The 24,258-nt window shown below is 39.3% G+C and overlaps 1 protein-coding gene across 1 annotated transcript in view; it reads left to right on the forward strand.

Annotated features, from left to right (window-relative positions):
* Mekk1 (mitogen-activated protein kinase kinase kinase 4) overlaps window positions 1–24,258 on the forward strand; it is a 1,037,736-nt gene that overhangs the window by 101,590 nt on the left and 911,888 nt on the right. The window contains exon 4 of the mRNA XM_071674802.1: window positions 6,523–6,704. Coding sequence (XP_071530903.1) covers window positions 6,523–6,704 — 182 coding nt within the window. The remainder of the gene's footprint in view (window positions 1–6,522; window positions 6,705–24,258) is intronic.

The raw sequence follows: 24,258 nt of genomic DNA on the forward strand, positions 1-24,258 counted from the left end.
TGGATGTGGAAAGGGAGCTGTGATTTCGGTGCATTATTACAAGACAGCTAGAGACTGAGTGTGAACGAATGGGGCCTTTGGTGTCTTTTCCTAGCGCTACCTCGCACACATGAGGGGGGAGGGGGTTGTTATTCTATGTGTGGCAAGGTGGCGATGGGAACAAATAAAGGCAGACTATGAATTATGTACATGTGTATATATGTATATGTCTGTGTGTGTATATATATGTGTACATTGAGATGTATAGTATGTATATTTGCGTGTGTGGATGTGTATGTATATACATGTGTATGTGGGCGGGTTGAGCCATTCTTTCGTCTGTTTCCTTGTGCTACCTCTCTAACGCGGGAGACAGCGACAAAGCAAAATAAATAAATAAATAAATATTTTCCATGATTATTTGATGCATAGAATCATTTCATTATGTCATATTTTGTTTTTAAAATAAGATTTTTGGGGGGTTAAAAGATTTTGGTACTTGGTATTTTTGTGAGGGTAATAGATTTGCTTGAAAACCTCAGTATGAGGACTATTTTTCCTGCTGAATTTGAATCTGTTGTTGAAATATATGTTAATGTGGCTGGAGATTGGTTTGGTAGGGAGAGAAAAGATGGTGAAAGCCTAATGTAAGGTGAAATGAGGCGAGGTGGCTGGAGTGGATGGTATTGCTATTGAATTTATTAAGAGAGGGGATGACTGTGTTGTTGATTGGTTTTTAAGGATATAAGCATATGTATCAGTCATGTTGAGGTGCCTGAACATTGGCAGAATGCATTTATAGTCCTATTGTTTAAAGGGTTGGGGGATAAAGGTGAGTGTTCAATCTACCCAGGTACAAGTTTGTTGAGCGTACCTGGTAAGTTATATAGAAGAGTATTGATTGAGAGGGTGAGGACATGCACAGAACATTGGATTGGGGAGGAGCAGTGTGGTTTCAGAAGTGGTAGAGGATGTGTGGATATGGTGTAGGAGGGAAGCTACTAGAGGTAGTGAGAAGCTCTTATCAGGTATGTAAGGCATGTGTGCGAGTAGGAAGAGAGGAGAGTGAATGGTTACAAGTGTAGTTTGGTCTGTGGCAGAGGTTTGTGATATCACCTTGGTTGTTCATTTTTTATGGATTAGATGGTGAGTGATTAGAATGTGAGAGTCTTTGAGGAATGGGCGAGTATGCAGCCTGTTGAGAATGAGAGGGCCTGGGAAGTCAGTTGTTGTTTGCTGATGATACAGCACCTGGTGGCAGATTCGAGTGAGAAACTACAGAAGTTAGTGACTGAGTTTGGAGGATTGTGTGAAAGGAGGAAGTTGATAGTAAATGTGAATTATTAGGTTTAGCAGGGTTGAGGGACAGGTTAGTTGGGGTGTGAGTTTGAATGGAAAAAAGTTGGAGGAAGTGGAGTGTTTTGAGTACTTGGGAATGGACATGGCAGCAAATGGAACCTTAGAAGTGGAAGTTGTTTAAAGGGTGGGTGAGGGAATGAAGCTTCTGTGAGTGCTGAAGAATGTGTAAAAGGAGAGAATGTTATTTGGATGGGCAAAAATGTATATGTTTAAAAGTATAGTAGTCTTAATATTATATGGAACTGAGGCATGGATATGCAGAGGTCGGGGATGTGTTAGATATGAAATGTTTGAGGACAATATGTGGTGTGAGTAGGATTGAATGAGAAAGTAATGAAAGGGTTAGAAAGATAAGTAGTAATTAAAAGAGTTTGGTTGAGATAGCTGAAGAGTGTATGCTGAAATGCTTTGCACATATGGAGAGAATGAGTGAAGAAAGTTGACAAAGAGGATGTGTGTCAGAAGTGGAGGGGACAGGGAGACCAGGGTGACCAAATTGGAGATGGAAGGATGTAATGAAAAGGATTTTGAGCAGTTGGGGCCTGAACAAGCAGGAGGATAAAAGGTGTGCAAGGGATATAATAAATTGGAGCAATGTAGTATGCTGGGGATGATGTGCCATCAGTGGACTGAACCAGTGCATGTGAAGCATCTGGGTTAAACTATAGAAAGGTCCATGGGGCCTTGGCATGGATAGAAGCTGTGGTTGTGGTGCATTACACATGACAGCTAGAGATTGGAAGTAAGTGGATGTGGTCTGTCTTTGTGTGTTCCTTGCATTACCTCGCTAACACAGGAAACAGCAATCAGGAATGAGAAAAATACTGTTACTTATTCAGTATGATGACATTTATGAAACTCTAACATAAGGGAAGAGGATGGACAGTGTATTCCTAGAATTTTCAAAAGAATTTAAGAAAGTGAATTACCGACGGAAACCTAAGGGGCATGGCAAAGTGAACCGTGTCCAGATAAGAAGCTGTTTTTTTCAGGTGTGCTACAAGGAATAGTATTGACAAAATTCATTTGTAATTATGATTTAAGATATAGTGAGGAATGAAGGGGCTGGTGTAATTAGATGTTTTGCAGTGAAAGAGAACTAAAACTGAGAGTAATGAAGAGACTCAAGAGAAACTACAGTGAGTTCTGGATAATATATACAAAGTAGGAGAGGAGAACGTGATGGAATTTAATGAGGAGAAATTTGAACAAGATAATGAGTAATGAACAGTGTATCAGTGCTGCCTACAAAGGTCCAACAGGGAAAGAAATTGTAAACAAAGAAAGTGTCAAATATTGGTTGTTATTGTAAATTTAAAACTTCAGTTTATGAGTGGTATTATAAGAACTTTCACTTGATGTTGAAGGCAGATGATGAAGCTGCTCAACGTAAATGTGAAAAATAAAGCAGAATATTGCTGTTTTGTGTGGTTGTCATTTACAGATGGAAATCAGCAAATTAGAAAACTTTAAAAACCTTTTACAATTAATATTAATGGACTGGAGTTTAAAGACTGTCATTAGAGGCTGAAAGAGCTTGAACTGTACAGTCTGTAAAGGAGAGGAGTTCATTCCATGATAATATATGCTTGGCTGAAAATAAGGGGCATGAAAAGACATATTTAAGCTTCCCATAGAAAATTTCCTTTTAGATATATAAGCTTCTGGAAAATGCTGTTTTAAATTTCTCAGTAAGGAAGACACAGAAATATGAAATTGGGAATTACTCCTGGGAATACATGTTGAATATGAATATACCTTATCCGAAATGCCTGGGATTACAAGTGTTTCGGATTTTGGATTTTTTTTATTTTGGAATATTTACATGTACATAATGAGACATCTTGGGGATGTGACCCAAGTCTAAGTACAAAATCCATTTATGTTTCATATACACCTTATAGCTTGAAGGTAATTTATACAATATTTTTAATAATTTTATATATTTTATTTATTTTGCTTTGTCGCTGTCTCCCGCGTTAGCGAGGTAGCGCAAGGAAACAGATGAAAGAATGGCCCAACCCAGCCACATACACATTTATATGCATACACATCCGCACATGCAAATATACATACCTATACATCTCAATGTATACATATATATACACACACAGACATATACATATATATACATGTACATGATTAAGAATATATGGTGTGGGAGGCAAGTTGTTAGAAGCAGTGAAAAGTTTTTATCGAGGATGTAAGGCATGTGTACGTGTAGGAAGAGAGGAAAGTGATTGGTTCTCATTGAATGTAGGATTGCGGCAGGGGTGTGTGATGTCTCCATGGTTGTTTAATTTGTTTATGGATGGGGTTGTTAGTGAGGTGAATGCAAGAGTTTTGGAAAGAGGGGCAAGTATGAAGTCTGTTGGGGATGAGAGAGCTTGGGAAGTGAGTCAGTTGTTGTTCACTGATGATACAGCGCTGGTGGCTGATTCATGTGTGAAACTGCAGAAGCTGGTGACTGAGTTTGATAAAGTGTGTGAAAGAAGAAAGTTAAGAGTAAATGTGAATAAGAGCAAGGTTATTAGGTACAGTAGGGTTGAGGGTCAAGTCAATTGGGAGGTAAGTTTGAATGGAGAAAAACTGGAGGAAGTAAAGTGTTTTAGATATCTGGGAGTGGATCTGGCAGCGGATGGAACCATGGAAGCAGAAGTGAATCATAGGGTGGGGGAGGGGGCAAAAATCCTGGGAGCCTGAAGAATGTCTGGAAGTCGAGAACATTATCTCAGAAAGCAAAAATGGGTATGTTTGAAGGAATAGTGGTTCCAACAATGTTGTATGGTTGCGAGGCGTGGGCTATGGATAGAGTTGTGCGCAGGAGGATGGATGTGCTGGAAATGAGATGTTTGAGGACAATGTGTGGTGTGAGGTGGTTTGATCGAGTAAGTAACGTAAGGGTAAGAGAGATGTGTGGAAATAAAAAAGAGCGTGGTTGAGAGAGCAGAAGAGGGTGTTTTGAAATGGTTTGGGCACATGGAGAGAATAAGTGAGGAAAGATTGACCAAGAGGATATATGTGTCGGAGGTGGAGGGAACGAGGAGAAGTGGGAGACCAAATTGGAGGTGGAAAGATGGAGTGAAAAAGATTTTGTGTGATTGGGGCCTGAACATGCAGGAGGGTGAAAGGAGGGCAAGGAATAGAGTGAATTGGATCGATGTGGTATACCGGGGTTGACGTGCTGTCAGTGGATTGAATCAGGGCATGTGAAGCGTCTGGGGTAAACCATGGAAAGCTGTTTAGGTATGTATATTTGCGTGTGTGGACGTGTATGTATATACATGTGTATGGGGGTGGGTTGGGCCATTTCTTTCGTCTGTTTCCTTGCGCTACCTCGCAAACGCGGGAGACAGCGGCAAAAAAAAAAAAGAAAAAAAAAACATAATTCATACTGTCTGCCTTTATCTATTCCCATTTTGTGCATGAAAAAAGTTTGTGTAGCATTGAACTACCAAAAAGCTAGCGTGTCACAACCTTTGCTGCCCCTGTGGACAATATCATTTGTTTGGCATCACCTTTATTCCTGACACTGATTTTATATGCTACTAATAAGCAGTAATTTTTTTACACTTATTCACAAATAAATACTTGACAGTAAAAGATATGAATTACCATTAATGCAGTGAAAAATAACATCATGTTGCCACTCAAAAAGTTTTGGATTTTGGAGCTTTTCAGATTTTCAGATTAGGAATGTTCAACCTGTATACCAAAAAGTTAGGTGAAAATATGAAAATGTCTAGCAAAGGCACTTGAAAGATTATTCAGTGCAGTTTCAAGTAAATTAAGGAACATGGCTGGAGTCACTATTGAAACATGTAAAAGAAAATAAGAATCATGGATGAAGTCAGTCCTAGATGAATCTTGAATGGACAACCATACCAAACTTGTGGTTGTTAAGAGAAACATCCATAAGCAGTAAGCATGACATGCATTGAACATCAGATGCAAGCTCTTGTGTCTCCAGCACTGTCTCATTAAAGGATTTTGTAGATAGGTACTCGTCAAAGTGGAACTTTAATTTAAACACTGTGGATTTATTATATGGCTCTATCCTCCATTCACTGTTTAAGGTTATTTGTGCTTTGGGATTAAAATTATCAGAAAGTGTCTCCAACCCTCCACCTTCATGTTGTTATGCTCTTATGCTTGCAGGACAAACTTCAAAGGAGAGAATGATAAGTTTTGAAAGTTTGAAAACCTTGTTCTTTTAGGTAGTTTCTTGTGAAGAATTTTTTTTACAGTTCTCTTATCCAGCCCAGCATTTCTTTCCTTTTAAGAAAAATTATTCTTTTTACATTGTGTGATTATTTTAGGCTGGCACTCTCAGTCTATAAAAATGTGAGCTCAGAGTTGTTGTAACAACATCCTAATGGTGGTTGCTGATTGGCCAGTGATGGGCCTGAAATAAGCATTTGCTGCTGATACCTCTTAGGTTGTTTGCAGAAATCAAATGTAGGGTTTTACCTCCTCACCAAAATATTCTTGACCTGAATATTCCCAAGGAATATCTTAATGCTCACTGGATAGTGCACTGAAGAGAAAAATATTTAAACTTTCAAAATCTACCTTATGTACATTGTCATGCAACACAGACTTTGAAGATTTTTTTTATGTTTGTGAGGCTTATCATTTTGTCGTGCCCCTGTAATTTTTGATGAAGTTTTACTTAAATGATGTTCATTCTCTCCACATAGGAGCTAATTTTTGTTGAACGTATGTGACTTTTCCTTATATAAAAATCTGTGTCTCTTACAGAAGGTGCCATATTTATTGTTGAATGATATGAAACACTGCTGTTGTGAGTGATCTTTTCCTAGACTTACTGGTTTGTGGGTTTCTCAGACAGAAGAAAAGAAACGAATATTTTTTCTTACCTTAATAGTGGATTAGATAGGGTTACAAGTTCGAATTGCTTTTGGGTGGTTCAGCACTTTGTGGATTTGCTCATAAATGTATCCATCATTGATTTGCTGGAAGCACAGGTTAGAATTATTTGATTATCATGTAAATGTATAGTAGTTGATGTGCTGTATGCTTGATACATCAATGGATTTGCTGTGCTAATATGGCATACTTTTGAGTTTAACAACATATGCTCTCTATATATGAAATGAATTCTGAGTAGTAATCAACAATCATAAAGTTGTTATTAACAGATTTTGTTTTATTCACAACCAGCCCCAGAGAGAACAAGACAGCAGTATAGGGAACGAAAACGATCTAAGGACCGCCTGCGTTCTCAAGAGCGGGAACGTAAACAGAAAACAATGGAAAACCTGTCAAACCTCATGAGCACTCTGACAACTGTAGATTCTGATGAGCGATGTGAAAGTCTCCCACCTTTATCACCAGCTGTTAAGGTAGTTATCATGAAAAAGACTTGAAGTTAAAAACATATTACTTTTTATAGATAGTATAGAAGCTTAGGTCAAGCTTGTTCACCACAAGTCATATGTGGTAAATTGGTGACAGACTTGTGGTGAGTTAGGGTCTTATGACTGAAATGATGAAATCAGAGATTCTTTTCTTTTTCCTTTTAAGTAATGCTTTCATTGCTTTATTTTTGTTGCTACAACATTATTTTATTGTTTGATTAATTCAGCCTTTCTAATGTACTGCTTGAACATTTATGTGATGGTTTGCTGGTGGTCTTAACTAATTATTTCACATATGTTTTGCCATGTGGCAAATCAGGGCAGCTGATTGCCACAACTGTGGGAAGTGACAAAATCCTGGCAAGCAACAAAATCATGTTGGACTAGCCTGGCTTAGGAGGTATTGTTATATGAAGGAAGGCAGCTGTGAAAATTAGAAATTTTATTAATGTAGATGTAAATTTTTTTTTAAACATGAGTTCAGTCATTTCAGTTTGAAGAGAAATAATTCACAGGTGATCTCTTTCTGAAACCTTAGTCACGACATTTTACCCTCTCAGTTTTCACACATTCTCACCTCTGTGTTTTATTTCACTTTTCTCTTCATCTTCCCTTTCATCTTGTATGGCTTTTGCTTGAATATCATTTGTTTCTTGCAGCATCATTTTCAAAACTAAGGCATGGGGATTTCCATAATATATGTAATTGTTACACCCACCTATTTGCTCCTAATCTTGGATGTTCATCTGGGAATGCCTTTTGGCTGACAATACTCTAGCTGTACACATCCCTGACTATGTATCTTTAACAATATTGAGGAAAGTAGTATGTATTTCTCTTATTTTTCTCCACTTTTAGGCATAGATATATTTTCTTAGTTAACTATCAGAGGAAAATCAGTTCTTAGGAAATGAGTCACCCATGAAACCACAATTAATGCCTTCAGATATGGAAGGTAATGTTTCATATTGGTCCCATGCCGTGATCATTGATTTAAAACAAAGTTATTCTTTTAGTATTTTAATATTCTGCTAATTCTAGAAATAGAAGAATTTCAGTCATTCTTTTTCTTTATTAATGCACAATAGTGTATGGAGAAGTGGATAATGCTTGGGAAGGGGAGAAGAGTGGGTACAGTTTAAAAGGGGTATAAAAGCACTTTTCTAGTTTTATACAGCTAACCCTCAGATAATGACATCTCAGTGCACACTGAATGACATTTCACTGTTACTGTATTTAAGAATTATTGTGCAGATGAGTATAGGGACATGAAACCTCTTGTTGTTGCAAGAAATTTGAATACAGTTTTCCTTAACATTCTTGATATTATCCCTAGAGACAGGGAGAAAGAATATCTCCCACATAGAGCCTGCATGACACAGAAGGCAAGATCCCTGGGGATAGGGAAGAAAGAATACTTTCCACTTATTCCCTGTGTGTCATAGAAGGTTACCAAAGGGTCAGGAATGGTAAGGGCTGGAAACGTTTTTTTTTGTATTTTTGATTTCTAGAAATTGGAACAAGAAAAAGCCAAGTGAGGAGTGTTCATCCTCCTTGAATGCTCAGGCTGGAGTGTCTGAATGTGCATGGATGTAACCAGGATGAAAGAAGGGAAAATGGGAATTTTGTTATAGGAAAGGAACCTGGATGTTCTAGCACTGAGAGACAAAGCTAAAGAGGACAGGGAAAGAATGGTTTGGGAATGTAAAATCAGGTACTGCTGAAGGATGAGTTGTAGGAATGTATAGAGGAGTTTAAGGAAGTCCCATAGCGATATGGATAAAAATGAAAATCAGGTGCAAGATGTAGGTGTTTATTAGTGCTGATGCACCTAGAGTTGAGAGGGCTAAAAAACTGAGGTGAGTATTTTAGGAGAGTAGTAAGTGTGTCAGTAGTTTTGATGCAAGGGATCAAGTATTACTAATGAGAATTTGGTTGCCAGAGTGGGTAATGTGGCAGTTGAGGATGTAATTGGGGGTATGAGATGCCCACTGAAGGTGATAAGAATGATGGACAAAGTATCTATGAGTACCTATAATGAGATTTAATTAAAATGGCAGGGCTAGCACGAAGCACTCACCACACATCTTGCTTGATGTATAAGACTATTCTTCTTAGCTGTTGAGTTGTTTGCTGAAAAAGGACAGTTGATTAGGAATATTTGGTTTAAAGAGGGGATATTATATATAGATGTACATGGATGAGTAGGGAAGATGATAAGGGGGCATTATTGGACTATTTAATAATTGATTGGCATGCAAAGGAGATACTATTAGATGTGGATGTATTGACGGGCAGATGGTGGGGGGTCTGATCATTACATGGTAGAGGTGAGGGTGAAGGTTTATAGAGGCTTTAGGAAACATTGAAATTATATGGGTGGAAAGAAGGTTGTGAAAGTAAAAGATCTGGGAAAATGGGCTTGTGACTAAATAAGGATTGACAAAAGGTGAGAGAAAATGAAGATAGGGGAGTTGATGAGGAATGGGAGGTGTTTAGGGAAACACTTTTAACATGTACACGAGAAGTATGTGGCTTGCAGAAGGTGGGAAAAGGTAGTGTGTGGTGGGATGGAGTTAAATCACTTTTGGAAAAGAAAAGAGAGATTTATAGTCATTATTTGCTTGGATGGAGTGCAGGTGATTTAGACATGTACAAGTCTTGGAATCCCTCTCTAACTCCCATATTGCCAGACATCTTGAATCTTGCCGTCCTCTTTCTTATCACCAGTATGGCTTCTGTAAGGCAAGATCCACTGGTGATATTCTTTCCTACCTTATTAATGTCTGGTCATCAACCCTGAAAGATTTTGGGGAGTCTTATATAGTTTTCCTTGACATATCCAACACTTTTGACAGGGTTTGGCATTGAAGTGTCATCTCAGAGCTCTCCTCTTTTGGCTCTCCTCCCTCACTTTGCTCCCTCATATCTAGGTTCTTCTCTAGCTGATGTCTCTCAGTGGTTGTTGATGGATCAGCTTCCTGCATTTTCTCCATCAACAATGGTGCCCTCCAAAGTTCTTTTCTGTCCTCTTCACTTTTTGTCTTTTTTATCAACGATATCCTCTCTTCCAAAATTAACCAAGTGCTCTTATGTGCTGACAACTCAACACTGCATTCCTCCACATCTTTGAATTCTGTTCCTACTCTCATTCAACCTGCATCTTGACTCAGCACAATTTCCTTAGTAGACTAAGACTTGGACAGGATATCTCAGTGGGGTGGAAGAAATCTGATTAAGTTTAATGCCTCCCAGTTTCTATCCATCTCTCTTTTGCAAACTCTTCACAACTCTCTCCTTTAGCAGTTCTGTGATTCCACCTCTTGGGTCAATGAACATACTTGGTGTTAGTATGACATCCACTCTCTCTTAGAAACCTTACATTATGGAAATAGCTAAGTCTGCATCTGAGAAACTGGGAGTCCTATTTAGATGTCAGAATTTCTTTTCTTCTGGACAGTTGCTCAGTTTATACAAAGGATTGTTCCATCCTTGTATGGAGTACTGCTCTCATATATTGGATGGTTTTAGTTCTGCATTCTTACATGACAAAGTTGAGTCAAAAGCAGTCTGACTGATAGACTCTCCTGGGCTAACTTCAAAACTTGAACCACTTGCCCTATATTGCAGTGTTAGTTCACTTTCCCTCTTCTATAGGTAGTACAGCAAACCCTTGATTTAACGGAATAATTGGGGTAAGGGGTGTCCATTAATGCCAAAAGTCTGTTAATTCAAATATAACCTATTTCTGTGCCACATTTATGTTCACATGCTTTTTTTTTTAATTCCTCTATCACTGTAGGGTTTAGTATGTGGTATGATGGTTGGTCGGTGGGCACTCAGCAGTGAGGGCTTTCTCACCAGGCAGTTGGAGGCAGGAGTCAGACCGAGACAGAGGTGATGCCACCCTTCTCCTGTGAAAGGATACTTCTTTATAAGAAAGTGAGGATGGACTGCCTGCTTTCATTGCACATCTTACATGGTGTAGTGAGTAGGATTTGAACTTACATGGGAAAATCTCAAGTCATCGCAAGGCTGCTCACTTTCTTCAGGAGATGAGGCACACCTAAGGAAATCACCTCAGACAGGGGAACCAATCTAGACAGTGAGGAGATGGAAGCTTTCTGCAAAAAATGGGGAATCATGGCCTGCATCTCCTCATCCCACTTCCCCAGTTCAATGGATGTACTGAAGCAGCAGTAAAGGCAGCTAAGCATGTGTTGAGGAGCAACACAGGGGTTAGAGATAGCCTGCACAACAGCAGAGCTACTTAGGCTATGCTCCAGTTTCTCAACACCCTAAGGCCTTAAGAGAGGGGGATAAGTCACCCGCACAGCTGGCAGCATTAAGACATTGCAAGCTGGTGATCAGGCACCCCAGCAACATTCTCTGATAAACCAGCGATGGAGAACTGCTCTGTGAAACAGGGAGCGGTCCATAGCAAAGAGCCAAGCTCACTTGCAGAGTGATCCAGTAAGTGACACTACTACACTGCCCCAGCTCTCTGTAGGCACCTCTGTCTGCATGTAGGATGATGTGTTGTTTTGAAGGTATAGGACAGATCGGGCATGGTAGTGGAGGTAAAGCCACATAGACAATACTCAATGAAGCTGGATGGCAGTGGCTGCTTGTCTTTGCAAAACTGATGTCACCTACACCCCTGGGTTTTGCTGATCCCCACAACACCCATAGGTCAAGGGGAATACCTACCAGTGGCAGCTTCGCCCCCAGTTATGTCAATATCCAGCCTTAGGCGTAAGACATCGCCTTGCTCACTTGCAAGATTATATTTGTGGTGGCTCCTGTGAAGAGTAAACTTATTAATTTGTTATGTCATTTTTGTTCTGCTCGCATATAAAGTAAGTGTATTGTTGCTGAGCAGTGATTTGCGTGTATATTTGCCTTATGCTTTGATGAATTTAGATTTCATTCTCTTTTTGTTGTTTTTTTTGTTGTATTTTTTAGTTACCAAAATCTTGAGGAGGTATAGGATTTAGTGTTTGGTGCAATAGTTGGGCAGTGGACCACCTGCTCTCATTGCACCTCTTACAATCACTTGATACCATTTTGAATTGTAAGGATTGCAAAATGATTTAATAAAGTCACTTATTTAATGTATGTATGACTCATGGTGAGGTGCCTGAGGATTGGCGGAATGCGTGCATAGTGCCATTGTACAAAGGCAAAGAGGATAAGAGTGAGTGCTCAAATTACAGAGGTATAAGTTTGTTGAGTATTCCTGGTGAATTATATGGGAGGGTATTGATTGAGAGGGTGAAGGCATGTACAGAGCATCAGATTGGGGAAGAGCAATGTGGTTTCAGAAGTGGTAGAGGATGTGTGGATCAGATGTTTGCTTTGAAGAATGTATGTGAGAAATACTTAGAAAAGCAAATGGATTTGTACGTAGCATTTATGGATCTGGAGAAGGCATATGATAGAAAAGCAAATGGATTTGTACGTAGCATTTATGGATCTGGAGAAGGCATATGATAGAGTGGATAGAGATGCTCTGTGGAAGGTTTTAAGAATATATGGTGTGGGTGGCAAGTTGTTAGAAGCAGTGAAAAGTTTTTATCGAGGATGTAAGGCATGTGTATGTGTAGGAAGAGAGGAAAGTGGTTGGTTCTCAGTGAATGTAGGTTTGCAGCAGGGGTGTGTGATGTCTCCATGGTTGTTTAATTTGTTTATGGGTGGGGTTGTTAGGGAGGTGAATGCAAGAGTTTAGGAAAGAGGGGCAAGAATGAAGTCTGTTGTGGATGAGAGAACTTGGGAAGTGAGTCAGTTGTTGTTCGCTGATGATACAGCGCTGGTGGCTGATTCATGTGAGAAACTGCAGAAGCTGGTGACTGAGTTTGGTAAAGTGTGTGAAAGAAGAAAGTTAAGAGTAAATGTGAATAAGAGCAAGGTAATTAGGTACAGTAAGGTTGAGGGTCAAGTCAATTGGGAGGTAAGTTTGAATGGAGAAAAACTGGAGGAAGTAAAGTGTTTTAGATATCTAGGAGTGGATCTGGCAGCGGATGGAACCATGGAAGCAGAAGTGAATCATAGGGTGGGGGAGGGGCGAAAATCCTGGGAGCCTTGAAAAATGTGTAGAAGTCGAGAACATTATCTCGGAAAGCGAAAATGGGTATGTTTGAAGGAATAGTGGTTCCAACAATGTTGTATGGTTGCGAGGCGTGGGCTATGGATAGAGTTGTGCGGAGGAGGGTGGATATGCTGGAAATGAGATGTTTGAGGAGAATGTGTGGTGTGAGGTGGTTTGATCGAGTAAGTAATGTAAGGGTAAGAGAGATGTGTGGAAATAAAAAGAGCGTGGTTGAGAGAGCAGAGGAGGGTGTTTTGAAATGGTTTGGGCACTTGGAGAGAATGAGTGAGGAAAGATAGACCAAGAGGATATATGTGTCGGAGGTGGAGGGAACGAGGAGAAGTGGGAGACCAAATTGGAGGTGGAAAGATGGAGTGAAAAAGATTTTGAGTGATCGGGGCGAGAACATGCAGGAGGGTGAAAGGCAGGCAAGGAATAGAGTGAATTGGATCAATGTGGTATACTGGGGTTGACGTGCTGTCAGTGGATTGAATCAGGGCATGTGAAGCGTCTGGGGTAAACCATGGAAAGCTGTGTGGGGCCTGGATGTGGAAAGGGAGCTGTGGTTTTGGGCATTATTGCATGACAGCTAGAGACTGAGTGTGAACGAATGAGGCCTTTGTTGTCTTTTCCTAGTGCTACCCTGCACACATGAGGGGGGAGGGGGATGGTATTCCATGTGTGGCGAGGTGGCGATGGGAATGAATAAAGGCAGACAGTGTGAATTGTGTGCATGGATATATATGTATGTGTCTGTGTGTGTATATATATGTGTACATTGAGATGTATAGGTATGTATATTTGCGTGTGTGGTCGTGTGTGTATATACATGTGTATGGGGGTGGGTTGGGCCATTTCTTTCGTCTGTTTCCTTGCACTACCTCGCAAATGCGGGAGACAGCGACAAAGCAAAATAAAATAAATAAAAATATACTATTCTGAAATAACAGTAACACTCTGTATACAGCCTGACTGCACAGTAGCTTAAGGCAGACTGAGACCGAAACAAAGCAAGTCTACCCCACACAGCCAAAAACAAGCATGGTATGAAATGTGCATGGTGCCACATTTGAGATTTTTTATTTTAAATTTTTTGAATTATTGATTAATGTACTATATTATTATTTGTCCTTTAAATCCAAAATCTGTTATATCAGGGTCCATTAAATTGAGAGTTTGCTGTATTTTGGTCTTCGCTGGTGAGAGCTGGCCGCTTGTATGCCCCCACCACTAACTAGACCACACAGTTCTCAAGAAGCAGCTGTATCACAATTACTGTATGGCCATTAGCAGCAACTCAAGGGTGGGCTGATTTGATAACTGTTTCTTTCCCTACATCTAGAAGCTTTGGAAATCTCTCCCATCTCATAGCTTTCTCAATAACTGTGACGTGGCACATTTTAAAAGACAGGTTTTTCACTTCCTCCAAAATTCATAATTTTCCTTCTTTCTTCTTTTTCCCTTTCACAACCCTCTCTATATTTCAGTTAAGGCTTGGCCATGATGTAGACTTTTGTCTATGACTGGAACCTTCAACATAAAAGAAGGGGGGGGGGGAGAGAGAGAGAGAGAGAGAGAGAGAGAGAGAGAGAGAGAGAGAGAGAGAGAGAGGATATCAAGAAGGTGCAGATACTGAAAAAGAAGGGCAAACTTAGGGAGAATAAGAAAATGTTTTGGTAGGAGGTTGATGAGCTGAGAAAAACAAGAGAACAAATGGGAGTAACTGGGATGGAAGCAAATAGGGAAGTAATAACAAGCAAAAATGAGATAAAGAGATGGAGTGAGGATTTTGAAGGGTCATTAAATGTGTTCATTGATAGGGTAGCAATTATATGATATTTTGAACATAGGGGTGTGTGGAAAGTGGATTGATGGAAAAACAAGAGGTGTTGAAAACTTGGGATAAGATGAGTGTGGTAAAGTGGCTGGAGTGGATGATATTGCAGTTGTATTTCTTAAGAAAAGGGTGATTTTGTTGTTGATTGTGTAGTTAGGATTTTAAGCATATGGATGGCATACCTGAGGATTGGCAGAGTGCCTTTATAGTGCTGTTGTATAAAGGCAAAGGGAATGAAAGTGAATGTTCAAATTATAGAAGTATAAGTTTGTATGGTAGAGTGGTGATTGAGAAGGTGGTGGTATGCAGAGCTTTTCACACTGGGGAGGAACAATGTGGCTTCAGGAGTGGCAGAGGATGTGTGGATCAACTGTTTGCTTTAAAGAATGTATGCAAAAAATGCAAGGAGAAACAGGAGCTGTATATGTTTATGGATCTACAGGAAACATATGTCAGGATTGAGAGAGATGTTCTGTGGAAGATGTTAGGAATATATGGTGTTGAAGGAAAACTGCAAGGAGCAGTAAAAAGTTTTCAAGAGAATAAGATATATGTGTTAGTAGGAAGGAAGGAAGGAGGGTGAGTAGTTCCAGGTGAGAGTGGGTCTGCATTGAGGGTGTGTTTATGGATGGTTTGGTTAGAGAGGTAAATGCAAGGGTCTTGGAGAGTGTAGCATGTATATAGTCTGTTGAGGATGGGGAGTCTTGGGATGTGAGTCAGTTGTTTGCTGGTGATGTGGCATTAGTGGCAAATTCAAGCGGAAAACTTCTAAAGCTGGAGTCTAAATTAAGGAGACTGTATGATAAGAGAAAGTTGAGAGTAAATATGAATAAATGTTAAGTTATTAGAGTTAGCAGTAAAGAAAGATAGGTCATTTGGAGTGTGGGTTGGAGTGGAGAGAACGTGGAGGAGGTGGAGTGTTTTAGATACCTAGGAGTGGGTAGGCTGAATTACCTGGTCTTGGCACAACCTTGCTTGAATGGCAAGGTGCAAGCAGATATATATATACCTGAAGGGATGATGAATATGTTTGATGATAGGGTGGCATAGAAAGTCTGGGAATGTGGTGTAGTGAAAAGTGAAGAGTTGGTGAAAGCTCTGCATAAGATGTGGCGAGGTGACTGGAATGGATGGCATTGCAGTTAGATTTCTTAAGAACGGAGGTGGCTGTGTTGTTGATTTTACTGCCATTGAATAAAGGGAAAAGGGACAAAGGTGAGTGTTTGAATTACAAAGGTATGTTTGTATAGTGTACCTGGTAAGCTGTATAGAAGAATGGTGATGGAGAGGGTAGTTGTGTGCATTGAGCATCGGACTGGGGAAGAACAATGTCGTTTCACAAGTGGTAGAGAATGTGCGAATCAGCTGTTTGTTTTGAAGAATATGTGTGAAAAATACTCAGATAACCAGAAGGATTTGTATTTGGCATTTACAGATATGGAGAAAGCTTTTGATAGGGTTAGCAGAGATGCTTTGTGGAAGGTGCTACAAACATATTGTGTGGGAGGAAAGCTATTAGAGGCAGGGAGAAGCTTTATCAAGAGTAAGGCATATGTCAGAGTATGTAGAGAGGAGGATTAGGGTTTCAAGGTGAAGCTAGGTCTGTAGCAGAGGTAGGTGACATTACCATGACTGTTTAATCTGTTCATGGGTGGGGTGGTGAGGGAGATGAATGCTAGTATCTTGAAGAGGGGAGTTGGTATGCAGTTTGCTAGTGGTTGGGGAACCATGGAGTTGAGTCTGCTGTTGTTTGCTGATGATATGGTACTGGTGGTAGATATGAATCACAAACTACAGAAGCTGGTGTCTGAATTAAGGAGGATGTGTGATAGTAGAAAGTTGGTAGTAAATGTGAATGATAGCAGGTTAATAAGATTTATCTCTGAAGAAAGACTCGTTGTATGGAGTGCAAATTTGAATGAAGAGAACTTGGAAGAAGGAGGAAGTAGAGTGTTTTAGATACCTGTGAGTGGATATGGCAAGAAAAGGAACCTTGGGAGCAGAAGTGAGTCAGAGGGTGGGGCAGAGGTCTTGGATGCATTGAGAAATATGTTGAAAGACAGGTCATTGCTGCTAAGAGCAAAGATGAGTATGTTTGATGGATAAGCTGTCCCATTGGTGCTAATTGGACTTGAGGTGTGGGTCTTAGGTGAAAAAACATAAAGAATAGAGAGAATGTGCTGGAAATGAAACATTTGATTGCACTCTGTAGTGTGAGGAGGGTTGATCAAAAAGAAATGATAGGGTAAGAGAGTGGAGTATTTATGAGAAAGCCGAGGGGAGTGTGTTAAAATAGTCTAGACACATGTAAAGGATGAGTTAGAAGAGATTGACTAAGAAGCACACATGTCAGAAGTGTAGAAAACAAGAAAAGGGTCAAACCAAGGGGGAGTTGGAATGAAAGATGCTTTAAATGTTTGGGGCATGAATTATTTGGAGGGTATGAGCTGTGTAAGGAATGGAGTGAATGGATTGATGTGGTATACAGGGGATGATGAGCTCTTAAATGACTGAACCAAGACATATGAAATGTTGGGGAGGAAACCACGGGAAGGTCGATGGAGCTAGGTTGTGGATGTGGGACTCTGGTTTCAATGCATTATACATGACAACTATAGAGTGTATGTGAGCAAATGAGGCCACTTCTTTTTTCTCCTGATGCCATCCTGCTGATACAGGAAATGGCAAATATTTATGCAAAAGTAAAGAATTTTATGTATAGAATATTCTTTAACTTTAGTAGTGAAATGTTTCAAGATATGTTACAATTGATTTACCCAGCTTTGTTAATGTGTATATGTATCACCCTTTTAACATCTCATGCATCCCCTTCTCATGGGCCTTGAGTCTAGCTTATAGAAAGTGGTATTTTTCATGGGTTTGCAAGGGGATTTACTTTTGGAGGGAGGATAGTGGAGCATAGCTGTACACTCCTCATTGTTATCATCCTTGGTACTACAAGGCACCCTGTATGAATTAGCTCTTTCTTCTGGAATGTTCAAAACTGACCAGAACATGCTCTAGACATTTTGTTGGTGAATGATTTCCCTTTAATTTGTATGCCTTCAAAGTGATTCTTAGCTTTCTCTTGAACTGGTAATGTACTTAAAAAACACTACTTTGATTTTGATCATCAATCCAAATGCTATGTAAGTTTTTCATTTCTCCATCAGCAATCTACCCTTATAATCATAATCACCATTATTTTTAAAACTTCCCTGTATAGTAGTATGCAAAATTGATGCAGTTGAAGATATTGAAGTAACAGTATTAATCATTTGATCACCTTACTGAAAAATCATAGTTGAATTTAGTTTAATTTTCAAGGTGACAGACATGGTAGCAGCAGGAGTGAAAAGTGTTTGTTTTTTCTAAAGCATGATCAAGGGTAAATTTATCATGAAAATACTTGGTAATCAATAACAGTTTCTTTACTGTAGTTGATATTTCCACAAAACAATGATTTGATTACTGTATTGTGTAGAGTATTTAGATTTTTCATGAATGATTTTCATCATTCCATAAACCATTAAGATACCATTAGATATATTTTCAATATGAACGTTTTAGAACATTTTGAAAGTCAGTCTGAGTGGTCCAGCTTCACTCAGGGTATGATTGGGATTGGAGGGTTTGGGAACAGATGGTTGCTAGCCATTTTGTCATTATTCAGTATAACAATTTCTTGTATGTGATTTGTGTTTATAACATTTGAAATCACTTATGTGACAATGTCACTAAAATTTATGTCCTTAACATCATTCATTATACAGCTTTGCACAGTGGTAGCATCATAACAAATGAGGTTAGGATCAGCTTCCACTTTGGAAAGTGAAAAAGCTCAAAATTGGGAAAGTTATCAAGTTTCAGTACTTCAAGGGGATACTCTAGTTTTCCCAGATTATCTAAGTCTCACCCTGCCTTCATGATTAACTTGTTAATACATCCCTTAGGGGTGGAACTAAAGGGGGAGGCATTCCCCAATTCCAACAGGGCAATCCTTTTAGATTTACGCAGACACATGAGGTGTGCTGTGACTTTTTAGATTTTGGGCAATTTTGGAGCCTTGTTACATCTGGTAACTCTGCAGTGGAGTTGCCCTCTGACAGTGACCTGTCAAGGGTTAGGCACAAAAGACTAAGAAGCGGCACTGGTGTCTACCAGTTATGCCAAGGAGTAAAAGAGGTGAGTGAGGGTGATGGCACTGAATGTAAATGGGATGACTGGTGAGAGTAAATGGGAGAGCTTATGTGTTGGGGACTGGGGAAACCCATAACCTTGGGCACTACCTCACTGAAGCAGGGGGGTAGCTATGCTGTTTCCTGTGGGGCAGGGTAGTGCCAGGAATGGATGTAGGCAAGCAAGTATGAATATGTACATGTGTATATATGTATATGTCTGTGTATATGTATGTATATGTGTATATGTTGATATGTATATGTGTGTGTATGGGCTTTTATGTATATATATATATATATATATATATATATATGTATATGAGTGGTTGGGCCATTCTTTCGAATGTTTCCTGGCACTACCTCACTGACTCAGGAAACAGTGATTAAGTGTAACTTATAAAGTCTGTTAGATATACCAGGAAGAGTGTATGCAAGAGTATTGATAGAGTGATGGAAGTTACTGAATGTAGAATCAGTAAAGAGCAAGGGGTTTAAGGAAAGGTAGGGGATGTGTGGATCAAATTTTTGTGTAAAGATGACCGTGGAAAAGTATTTAGCAGAAGGTAAGAAGTTGTATGCAGTTTTTATAGATCTGGAGAAAGCGTATGACAGAGTCAAGTGGAATGCTTTGTAGGATGTGTTAAGGATGTATGGAGTAGGGGGACAACTGTTGGATGGTGTGAAAGCCTTTTATAGAAGAGCAGATGCATGTGTAAGAGTGGATGGAAAGTTGAGCAAAAGTTTTGGTATACATTTAGGTGTGAGGCAGGGGTGTGTGATATCACTATGGGCTTTTGATATATGGATGGAGTGATAAGAGAGATGATAGCAAAACTAGGGAAAAAAGAGTGCAAAGATGGATTGTGGTGGTGGGATGGTGGCTAGTGGCATACCTGTTTGCAGATGATATTGTGTTGTTTGCTGACAGTGAAGAGGAATTGCAGAAGGTTGTATGTTTTATGATGTGGGTAAGCAAAGGAAATTGAAGGTAAATGCAAGTAGAAGTAAAGTAATGGTGTTTGACAGGAAACAGAGTGAACATATAGCTTTTGTAAAACCATATAGAGTGAAAGAAGAAAGTGCACTAAACTGTGCTCTGGATATGGGGGGAAAAAGACTGGAAGAAGTGAGAGAATTTAAGTATCTAGGAGCTGTCTTGGGTAAGGGTGGTGATATGGAAGGAGAGATAAGGGAGAGAGTAGTACAGGGTAGAGGAGTCATTGGTCCCTTAACAGAATAATGAAGAGCAGACACGTAAGTAGGAAGTGAAGAGAGGATTAAGGGACAGCATAGTCCTCCCAAGCTAACCTGTGCAGCCAAAACATGGACATGGAATTAGTGGCTAGTGGCAAGCCTGTTTGCAGATGATACTGTGTTGTTTGCATAGAGTGAAGAGGAGTTGCAGAAGGTTGTAATTATGTTTTATAATGTGTCCGTCTAGGAAATTGAGGGTAAATGCAAATAAAAGTAAAGTGATAGTGTTTGAAAGGAAACAGTGTGAAAGTATAGATTTTTCAAAACTTATATAGTGAGAGAAGAAATTTGATGAAATTGTGCTGTGGATATGGGGGGAGAAAGATTGGAAAAGGTGAGAGAATTTTAGTATTTAAGTGCTGTCTTGGGTAAGTTAGGTGATATGGAAGGAGAGATAAGGAAGAGAACAGTACAGGGTAGAAGAGTCATTGGATCAGTTGATAGATTGATGAACGGTAGAGGTGTAAGTATGGAAATGTAGCTAGGATTATAGGATTAAGAGACAGCATATTCTTCTCAACCCTGACCTATCCTGCCAAAACATGGACATGGAATAAGTCACAGAGATCAAGAATCCAGGCTTTGGAAATGAGTTATTTGAGAAGAGCATGTGGGTTCACTAATGGAATGAAGAAAGAAATGGAGGGTGTATGAGAGATGTGGTATGGCAGAGAATGCAAAGGGAATGAATTGTGGAGTGATAGAGTTGGTGAAATGTGATACTTTGAGATGGTTTGGGCATGTGGAAACAATGCAAGATTGGGAGTTTACAGAGATAGTGTATGATAGTACAATTAAAGGGTTTGGTGTGACATAGGCAGATAGAGTGGAAGAATACTGGAGGGAGAGAAATGAAGGAACTATGTGTAGAATGGTTTATGTGAGGGAGGCATGTAATGACAGGGATAAGTGAAGACTTTTGCCATTGCCACTCCTTGATGGGAGTTCCAGGAGGGATTGATAGTCATAGATAGATAGATACATACATAGATCATTCATGTATTCTTTTTGGGATTCATGGTTTATTGTATCATGTTTATATTTAGTGATACAGAGATTACATGATTAGCACCCAGGATGCACTCCTGATCTCCAAATTCTAATCAAAATGGGTGTTAAACAAAGGAATTATAAGATGGTTCTCGTGGAGATGCACATAGACATGATTATTGCTCACTCACAAATAGGGTCTCACTAGTATATTGGTGATAGCACAAATGATGATTATATACTCATGACAAATGCTTTGAATTCGACTAAGAATAGAAACAATATTTTCTGAAAAAAAAATTACAGTAAGTTATGATACAGTACTGATCAGTGCATTTGACTGGAGCAGTGAATGGTAGCTCCGATGATACAGTACTGATCAGTGCATTTGACTGGAACAGTGAATGGTAGCTCCTATCTGTTCACCTTATAACCTGCATTTTTACATTCAAACTATTGCCTTTCATTTCCAGTGCTAATTCTTGCAGGCCTTTTTCCAGATATTAATGGTCTCATACATACACAAAGAAAAGGGATGAATATGAGAAAGAAACCAACCATGGTGCTGTAAACATGATAATGAGGAGCCTCATCTTACCTTATAACCTGCACTTCCTCTTCCTTAAATGCTTACTCACATTACCCAAAATTATCACTTGCAGTCCTTTTTCCAGACATTATGGATCTCTTGTACATACAAAACTAGGCACAGTTATGAGAAATACATCCACTGAGCTCTGGTAAACAAGGCTGTCACCTGCAGTCCTTTTTCCAGACATTATAGATCTCTTGTACATACAAAATTAGTCAAGATTATGAGAAATACATCCGCTGAGCTCTGGTAAACAACGCTGTCTTGAAAGTTCTCAAAACTGATGACCTGAGGCATTGATTTTCCGGATTCTTATTAACACATGCTCTTTCCACTGGCTGAGTGCACAGCTCTGAGAACAAGAGACTGATGTGTGTTGTGTGTTTTTGCATAGGACCTCTAACCCACTTTATGTATTTAGATTTTTAGAAAAAATGCCAAAAAGAGTTTCAGTGAAACTACTACACAGAGCAATAACCAAGCAATAACATTCTATGGTGTCATTCTGTCTGGTCATATTCTCATGACTTCCCTCACATTTTTTTTTTTTTTTTCAGTTACTGTATGCATGACAAATGTTCTGTGAGTGGTTATTATGAATTATGGCTTGAATATATTCCTCCACAATTGCAGCATTACATTATATCTTCTAACAGATAGATAGATAAAAGGCTAAGAAGTCTGCACATGAAGGTTTGTTCAGAACATAAAAAAAAGTAGTAGGAAGAAAGTTTGAGATTTTGATTATGGTCTACTTTAAGCCATCTGTCTATTTTTCAGGTGGTTACTGGCCAATATGTTGTTCTTTGATATATCTCTTTTTTCTGTTTTCTGTATATTACCTTCAGAATCACTCTGACTATATCAAAGAAAATTATATAGTTATCATCACTTCCATCCATTTGTTTTGCCATTTAAGGTAATTGTATCATCACTTTATTTCAGTTGTTATGGTTGTGTGGCATGGGCTATAGATAGGGTTGTGTGGAGGAGGGTGGATGTGTTGGAAATGTGATGTTTGAGGACAATATGTGATGTGAGGTGGTTTGATCAAGTAAGTAATGAAAGGGTAAGAGAGATGTGTGGTAAAAAAAAAAAGAGTGTGGTTGAGAGAGCAGAAGAGGGTGTATTGAAATGGTTTGGTCACGTGGAGAGAATGAGTGAGGATAGATTGACAAAGAGGATATATGTGTCAGAGGTGGAGGGAACGAGATGAAGTGGGAGAGTAAATTGTAGGTGGAAGGATGGAGTGAAAAAGATTTTGAGCGATTGGGGCCTGAATATACAGGAGGGTGAAAGGTGTGCAAGGAAAAGAGTGAATTGGAATGATGTGATATACCGGGGTTGATATGCTGTCAGTGGATTGAACCAGGGCATATGAAGCATCTGGGGTAAACCATGGAAAGTTTTGTGGGACCTGGATGTGGAAAGGGAGCTGTGGTTTCGGTGCATTACACATGATAGCTAGAGACTGAGTGTGATCTAATGTTTTCTTTTCCTAGCGCTACCTTTTGCACACACAGAGCGGATGGGGTTGCCATTTCATGTGTGGCACAGTGACGGCAGGAATGGATGAAGGCAGCATGTATGAATATGTACATGTGTATATATGTATATGTCTGTGTATGTATATGTATGTATACGTTGAAATGTATGGTTATGTATGTGTGTGTGTGTGGGCGTTTATGTATATACATGTGTACGTGGGTGGGTTGGGCTACTCTTTCTTCTGTTTCCTTGTGCTACCTCACTAATGCAGGAGACAGCGACAAAATTTGATAAATGAAAAATGATATATACATAAATGCCCCTACACACACATATACATACATATACATATCAATGTATACAAACATATGCATACAAAGACACATACAGGTACACCACCGATTTTCTGGCGCTTTTGGTTCCAAAGCCTGGTCGAGTTAAACATTTTGCCAGACCAATTGTGGCGATGTAATTATAGTTCATCAGTACACCTCTAACCAACTAATTATACATCTCCCATGAGTCTAAAGTATACCATGGAATACTAGAAATTTAAATTAAACAAATGATAAATGTTTGAACACCTTAAGATGGTAAGTCTGTCCATAGATTGTTTGAATCCAGTGGGGTCTTCTTTGTCTTCTGTTGTTAGTGTTTTCCTAGGTGTACATTACCAGAATAATGCAGTTTCACCTGCATTATACACCTGTTTTGGACTGAGGTGCTTGTCAGCCACGAGTTTCATGAATTTGTCCACATACTCAGCATCTCCTTTGTGGTTTGCAGACCACTTTTCTCCGCACACTTTATTCATGGAAATTCCATGCCGTTTCTTGAATCTTTGAAGCCATCCTTCATCACTATAGTCATGCTCATGTTGTAATTTAAGTTCTTTATGGAACAACTTAGCCTGGTCCATTATCATGCAATCTGATAAGTCCACTCCATCACTCCGACAATGTTGATACCATTCCATCATCACGCGATCGTGCTCAGTACTTTTACCATCTTTCATAGTTTTTCTAATCGTCATTTGCCTCTTAGAATTGCTGTTTGTATAGAATTTCAGTATTTTTTTCCCTTTGCCTCCTTATATCATAAACAGTTGATGA

Source organism: Panulirus ornatus, chromosome 20 (genome assembly GCF_036320965.1).
Source record: "Panulirus ornatus isolate Po-2019 chromosome 20, ASM3632096v1, whole genome shotgun sequence".
NCBI classification, from domain to species: Eukaryota; Metazoa; Arthropoda; class Malacostraca; order Decapoda; family Palinuridae; genus Panulirus; species Panulirus ornatus.